We start from the raw sequence: 8,413 nt of genomic DNA, 5'->3' as shown, positions 1-8,413 counted from the left end.
GACTAATTGGATGGAAAAAAAATTGAGATACATCGAGGTCACGTAATAGTTTATTAAATATATTCGATGTGTGTATATGTATGTATGTGCACTTAACTTAATAAATTATAAATTATAAATTTATATACACAGCGTGTAATTAAAAACTATATTTTAATAATTTCATTAAAGCTTTGGTTTTTTAGGAAACAATTGCAAATCATAACTTAAATAGAAATTGTAATACGGAATGACACAGGTATGTGAATTATCTCAATGGGGGATATTGACATGTGTGATTACTATGTCACCTGTAAAAATATTGTTCGAAATTCTACTACTTATAATTGTACTATCATTTTTTTATAATCTTAAGACCATGCCCAAGACACATCTGCTGCTGTATCATTATTTGGCTTTGGTACTCTAACATCTATGTTCGGATAATTTAGATTATTAGCATTTGTATGTATGATTCTATCATCCAACACTTCAATAAATGTAGCATTTTCTGTCAAAAGTGGTTTGAAACGCAAGTTGAATATCATTAATGTAAATATTTATCGTGAGCGGACCTGGAACACATCGCATAGGTTCTGGTTCCCATTCACCATTCGCTTTACATCTCACGTTTGTTCCTTGTCCGGACAGTAGATGTTGATTAGTTTCAGGTCGATAACTGTTTTCACATGACAATGTTGCTCTTGTTCTTGGTGGAACTGGAGATTTGCATGATATCCATTCATCGTCGTACCGACATTCAGATCTGATTGAAGGTGCGGCTAAAGCTTTGCAGAGTATTGCTATCAAACAAACATTGTTAATAATTAACATGTATAATTCTGATCGTTTTGAAGATGATGAATTTCTTTGACTGAAATATTCAATATTTAAGAATCCATATATTTATTTATCTTAAAATAGTTAAAAATATATAATTACTAGTTTAATACCTCTGCAAACTGGTATATTAAGCCATTTTCCCCCGATACTGCAGCTAACGTCGGGCGAACCTCTTATTTTATATCCCGAATCACAAGAGTAGACGAGATAAGATCCTAATCCCAGTTCCGTTCCTTCTGGAACGTTACAGTTCTGTCCATCTGAGCACTGCGATCGATGTAACTTCCAGCGACCGTTTTGCGGTTGCGGAGGTGCTTTGCAAGTGTTTGTGCCAGAAGGTGTCCTAGAAGGACGTGTTGGTGCAGGAGTCGGTGGCGATCGTGTAGTTCCTGTTGTTGGTCGCACCGACGGTAAAACTGGCGGCCATCCAGTCCTACATAATCCCTGGTCCTCGTCTGAGCTATCGGCGCAGTCGTCTACTCTGTTACATCGTAGATCAGCATCGATACAAGCTCCATAAGCACAATGAAAAGCTGTCGAAGGACAACTGCAAATAAATTGGCAGACGTTTGTTCCTCATACTAGTTGTTCAATGTACATGCAACTAGAAATCGTACTTCAAACATGTATAAAAGATTCTCACGGTAACGATTGGCATAATTTAGATGTTTCGTCAGAACCATCCGTACAATTTCGAGTTCCGTCACACACAGCGTCGCTAGAAATGCACTGGCCGTTGTCACACTGAAACTCATTCTCTCTACATCTTTCCGTTCGAGTGTTTGTTGTATTTCTTAAGCACTGGGGCTGCGTTTCGTCACTGTTGTCGGCGCAGTTGAAAACGCCGTTGCACACCAAGTCTTTGTCTATACAGGCACCATAATTACAACGAAAGGCGTAGTTAGGACACAAAATTTCTGGCCTTTTACACTCGGCCTCTGTCTCGTCGGATAAATCCCTGCAGTCCGTTTTGCCATCGCATAATAAATCGCTGGCTATACATTCTCCATTGCAACATCGAAATTTCTGTTTGTTTAATATCAGTCTGTTCAAATGATTAAATTAGTTGATACTTATTTATTTGAACATTAGATTAATTCAACGCGTAAATACTTACCCGCAATTCTTTGTTTGTGTATACCCAATTTGTGAATACCCAGAACTAATGCACACTGTAAAATTATATACTAGCTCATATGGCCATATAATATTGTTTAAGATTATATTTTCCATTTCTTATATGATCATATATAATCTAATATCTACTAATATAAACTAATATGAACAAATAAAAGGTTTTTTTCCACGGGCGATAAATTAAATTCTCCTTAGCTGCGGCGTATATACCGGAGTTATACCCTACATGATATGCGACACGTGGAAAGTAAAAAAAGACACGCTTTTAAGTAGACGAATGAATGGAATAAATACAAATATTAGATTGCAAAATACAGATTTTAAGTTTACAATTGGGATAACATAACGTTAGTTTCATGTCGCGCTTGTAAAACGAAAAATTTTCCAAATAGACAATTACCCTCGGTCGATGAGTCTGGAATTTCTGATGGTACAGTTATGGACACTAAAATAACTAAAAGTATTAAAGTTAGAACGCATGACATAACCGCATGTTTCCACGTCCAGAGCCATTGTGTCACTAGAATAATTATAAAAAGCTGTATTAGAACGTTTGTTTCACGAGCTACTTATTATATAATACCCTTTGATGAAATTCATACACAATTATTATGACGAGTAGCACGTGTGTACGAAAGGAGTATTATAATTACATTAAGTCCCTCACGTAAAGCATTATAATTCTTGTTTGGTATCAATTTTCCGTTATTCTATTCACAATCGAGTAAACAATTTACGGCATGTAATATCTCGCCAATCTATGTCAGATAATGTGTGGCACATATATACTGTGAGATAAAAATAACTCTTTTATATTTAGCTTTAATTCTTGTGGCGCGACTAAAGTGTAACATTATTTAATCTAGACTCTAAAATATCGTTGATATTAAACTATATTTTGGAATAGTATGACAAAGACCATTGGTCAAAGTAAGTAATGATATTCGTGACATTGAAATTACTTTTAAAAATTGTTGCAGTCTGAATGGTTCTCTGATAACATTATCATAATTCACGTAAGAGAAGAAATGGCTGTTCTTCCGAAAACCCACATGCTCTGACAGGTCAACATATGGCTTTGACGGTTTGTAAATAGATTTCTTTCAGATAAAAAAAGACATGTACTAAAAGGAAGAAATTATCGAAACTACTTCAAAATAGATAAAGATATACATCATGATATACATCATTGATTCTATGATATACATCATTGATTCTTATCGCATTACTATCGCAGAACTATCAGTAATACTATCTAACTAGAGATGATTAGTCAAATCGACGTCAATGCATCGATGAATGATTAATGTCGAATACTGATTGATATTTTTGTCATCTGGATGTGGTGCTAGATGAAAGACAATAGAAATCTTACAAAATATTCACAATTGTTTAATTGACGTAAAAACAACTATGATGAGATCGGAGATGACAAAGATGTGAGTCAGTATTCGACATCGACTATTTATCAATGCGTCGACATCAAATTGACGTCGATTCGACTAATCATTTCTGGCTGGATACGTAAGCAACACAAAGTGAATTTGATTCTATGATGTCTTTGAATTTATCAGATTAAAATCAGTTGTCCGCAAGTAATCATTACATTCTACTAATATATATATGACGGGTAGCACGTGTGTACGAAAGGAGTATTATAATTACATTAATTAAGTCCCTCACGTAAAGCATTATAATTGTTATTTGGTGTCAATTTTCTGTTATTCTATTCACAATCAAGTAAACAATTTGCGGCATGCAATATCTTTAATATATATATTTAAAATTTTTAAGACGAATATTGATTCGTCCTAATATACCATAATATAGATACTCAAGATATTTATTACACACGCTTTCAAATTGTAAGCTTGAAAGTATATTTTCTCTTATGCAGAGGAAAGATATTAGAGTAATGTCTCGTTGCGATGACAATTTATAACAGTTTATAACATATTTAGCATATTTACATTATAATTCAATTTAGTGAGTCGATTTATAATTTCTTATATAAAACTTTATCCTGTTGTTATTCTATAATCCAGAAACTTATGAGAGATCTGTCCTTTTTAATTATTCGGCGACTTTGTGCTTAAACATACCTGCAGTGTACTTACGGAAAGAAAGAATTAAGTATAGAAAAACTAAAAGAAGCGGGCTTAAACAATCTATTGCATTGCACGATTGACTATTACCATTATTTAATTCAGTATTTTGTGGAAAAATTGATTCATTTGGAATTTCGTTGTCCTGACTCGTCGACGAATCCGCGATATTGTCGGAGGTGTTGATAACGTCAAGTTCAATCGCATCCTGATTCAAAGTAGGATTCGTGTAAACGACATGGTTTACATGAATAGTAACCGGACCATGGTAGTTGACCTCATTACCCAGATGCACATTGCTCGAATCCTTTATGCGGACGTCACTGAAATTCGACGAATCGGGGTTCGGAAGGGCGATGTAACCAGCATTCCCGGTGTCAAACGCTTGATGCTGCTGGACGATGGTCGATACCGGCGGATTCAAAATCCAGCCGCCGGCACCGCTTTCCTCGACATCCGTCTCCTCTTCTTCATTGTCGTCGTCTATAACGTCACTGCACCGCGTAGAGGAATCTCCAACGCTATCATTGTCCGGAGCTACGACCGCGATTTCCTTCACCGAACATTGAGCCTCGCCGCAAAACCTGTCGACCGCATGACCCTCAGTAGACTCAACAGTACCATTCACGTTATTGTCCTGCTCCTTCTGACCCTGATGATGATTACCGTCGAGTGTTTGATGCTGCTGTTGCACCAATGTCGCTGTTGCACCAATGTTGCTATCCATGCGCTATGCTAAAAATTCACCTTCTTTACATCAAATACGTCTTAAAATGCGATACGTCGCATGCAACAGAATACGCTTGAAAAACAACTGTAGGGTCTTTAAATAAATTCGTCAGGCCGCTACGAAATTCTCTCACTTCCAATTCTTCCAATTAGAATATAAATGTCCGGTTTAATTTTTTGTCTTTTAATCTTCTTTTTTCAAATAACAAAAGAAAGATTAGTTTGTAAACATAATTCTTATTTGATTTTTTTTACAATTTATTGTGAAAACTTCGAAGGTAAAATAAAAGACAAGCTCGAGAAACATCAGGGCTGCGTTCAGAAATTCAACCTGGGTAACTCTAAGCTATAATTTACGTCACGTATATTATAGCATTAGAATTACTTAGGTGTGCCTGGGCGTAATTCCTGAACGCAGCCTAAGATTTTAAATTGACGCAACCGGTCGGCAACAATCCGCTAAATTAAAAGATTAACTGACTTATATTTAGGATTACCTTGCACAAATTACCATCTGGCAGCGGTCACTTTGTCAACACTAAAATCACCATTAATCTATGACGACATGGTGCTGTCATTGTGGAAAGCGCTCCGCGGGCAGGAAAACTTTACTTGATCTGGCCCTAACGATTTTCGACATGTCGTTGACACCTCCTGCAGTTAGGGAATGCACCGTCCCGCGGGAACAAAGTACAATCCGAACAAGAACGAATTCGGTTCAAGTCACTATCGGCTATTTTCATTGATCCTACGACACTGTCAGACAGATACTGGTTTCAGCGATAACGTCACACGGCTACTAAAAGACGCGCCTTGGAAGTGGAATCGTGGAAGGCGCTCGTTCTCGCTCGCGAGAAGCAAAGCGAGGTGAAGAACAGAAAAACGGAGAACGAGAACAGGCGTGCACGAATTGCACGATAATCCCTTTCGCATAATAGGTCCCGTATTTAATTTGAATAATAACTCCTTGGATTCCTGACATTCATGTGCTGATACGTGGATAGCACCGGTCACTGCGGTCGCATCTCAATTTATATCATTGCTGCGTATTAAAATAAATTAAGCTACCGTAAACTTAAAGCAATGCTGAGAATATGTATATATGTCTTGGAAGTGCACGACACTCGTTCTTATTGAAAAGAATGGATTTTGCGATCGCAAGCCGCTTGTCTAGCACTCATTGACGAACGAACTACCGATGGAATCAAAACACGAGTTATGGCGACATTATCTCCGTTCAATCCGACATAGAACAAACTACTGTTGCGTTTTCTTGTCGAATGTACTCGGAAATCGTTGCCCCTACTCTTTGCCTCTTTCCCTCAACCACAACTGTTACCGACATATCTGCGGCATGCATGTGTGTGCGATAACGTTGTTTTAGACGGTTTTTAGTCTTTTCCGTGGAATCGAATAAACTTCATTTCGATGGCGAGGGACTTCTAACATCAGTAGTGTACACGAAACATCTATATTACTCCTATTATATGATTTTTTGCAATTAAAGATAAACGATTAGTATTTTGCGCTAATTATATGTCACAATTATTTGCCTCGAGTTAAAAGACAATGTATTTTAAAAAAATTTGGAGTTAGGAGTTTCGTAGAGATCTTTCTATATAGACACAGACTTGTATTCAGTTATATGTATAAATATATATCTTAAAATTAAATTTAGGAAGAACTGTTTTAAGAAACAGTTTTTCATATCTTTGGAAAAATCTATTAGATGAACCATGATAGTATACCATATTCTTTGGATACAATGAGATTATACATATAAATACAATATAAGAAGAATTGAATTTAACATACCAAGATGTCAATACATATTTTACTTCGATATAGTTTTTTATTTAATGATAATATTATTGAATGAAAAGAAAATATTATATTTAATAATACTATAGAGACTCCGCCGACACGTAGCCCGAAGGAATGGCCGCATTAAATTCCTTTTCTATCTGCCCGACTATTTATGGGCCAGCAGAACTCTGCCTGTTCCAAAAATTTAGTTTTAAACCTCCCTCTCCTTTCCATGTAAACTTTCTTTCAATTACTTGTAATTTCCTATATTTGATTTTCACTCTTGTTTTTTTTTTCTCTTTTTCACCTCTGCTCCCCTACCAAACGTATTTCCCCCTGTATCTGTCTTACCTTCCAAGTTAGATCATTGTCAACGATTATGTTTTTCTCCTTTAAGATCTTCTTTTTAATCATAACTATCCTTTTCTGTTCCTTTCCTTTCAGTTTCTCTGTAATCATATTTGTTCCTCTTCTTGTCCAGAATTTACCATAACTTCTAATGTGGAGTTCTTTCTGGTAATATTTCTTCTATCGCTTTTTCTAAAGCATCTCTTTTTTGGACCTCCCATTCTTTTATCACAATATTGTTTTTTTTTTTCTCTCTCTTATTTTCTCTTGCATTTTTAATTTTTTAAATTTTCTATTGTATGTAGATTGCTATCCGCACCACTGCGTGAGATGAGTACAAAATGATGTTTGACGAGTGGAAAGAAGATGTACAGAAATTAAATACGTATATGTTTCTTTATTTAACAAATTATAGGCTCGTTAAATGTGCAACAAATTACATTTTTTAAAATAGCAGTATATACAAGATGTTCCTCAAAATTAGGTACTAAAACATGACTGATAAATCCGGTATATTATAAAATAGAATAAAGTATATAGTAACTGTCACGTTGGCATCTTTATTTCTTTACACAAACGACTGAACTGAGTAATCTGGTGTTTAGACACATTAATGAATGCGTGTGGTTGACTTAAAATGGATTGCTTAACATTTCTTACTGATACATATATCCTGTATCATGCATGATATATATTTTCATACCAATTTTCAATATATACTAATATTTATTTAACAGCCAATTAATTTTATTATAATGTTCAACCAGTACAATGCCTATTATCATACCTCCAACACACAATATATTTTTATATATGACATTTCCTTTCTTTATTCATTAGCTTGATCTAATTAAATTTATTGATGCTACAAAATTTGTAGGGACTACCTCTTTTGTCATATATTTCATTATATTTGAGTGTAAGAAGATTTTATATTCGGAACGAAAATAATAGATCCGCGATATATTCAGTTAACTGTTATCTGAACTTGTTGGAATTATATCTAACACTGATATAAACTACAGATTTAAAGAAAAAGAAGATGTAAATATTTTCAGACATTGTATTCTATTCACAAGTTAAATTTTCAAGCTATCTAGTCAGAGCTCGGATGACCAATGAGGCCACTTTATAATTTCATTATATAAGGCATCTCTAGGACTCACAGTGTTCGAAACTTGTCGGTGACCTAACAGTTTATAGTCAGGCGCGATCTTTCCGGCTTTGACGCCGAGCTCTATGATCTTTTGCGCGGCACGTAATTGTAGTTTCGGCGGTACAACTGATCGCTTCGCGTGCGGTTTTCTTACCTCGGCTGGGACCAGCAGCGGGAGGGGGCCACCTTTTCAGATAAACGAAAATAGACGACCGCGTTACGTTTCGGACTTTCGCGAATTCTCCGACGACCGGGAGCGATGAAAGTAGGTGAAGATACACCGGTCGATGCTTGCGCGTCCAGGGATCAA

At 35.8% G+C, this 8,413-nt stretch overlaps 1 protein-coding gene across 1 annotated transcript; it reads right to left on the bottom strand.

Moving 5' to 3' along the window:
• Positions 1 to 152: 152 nt before the first annotated feature.
• LOC112463707 lies at positions 153 to 6,059 on the bottom strand. The gene is given in 8 exon segments (XM_025030223.1): positions 153 to 488; positions 490 to 782; positions 933 to 1,369; positions 1,466 to 1,867; positions 1,940 to 1,994; positions 2,360 to 2,479; positions 4,155 to 4,799; positions 5,291 to 6,059. Coding segments are annotated over 7 exon segments (2,082 nt in total). The 5' UTR covers positions 4,792 to 4,799; positions 5,291 to 6,059; the 3' UTR covers positions 153 to 350.
• Between the last annotated feature and the right edge of the window lie 2,354 nt (positions 6,060 to 8,413).

Source organism: Temnothorax curvispinosus, unplaced genomic scaffold, assembly GCF_003070985.1.
Source record: "Temnothorax curvispinosus isolate PA1 unplaced genomic scaffold, ASM307098v1 QBEX01013578.1, whole genome shotgun sequence".
NCBI lineage: Eukaryota > Metazoa > Arthropoda > Insecta > Hymenoptera > Formicidae > Temnothorax > Temnothorax curvispinosus.
Note: the sequence above shows the minus strand (reverse complement) of the source record. Positions and strands in the feature narration are given on the sequence as shown.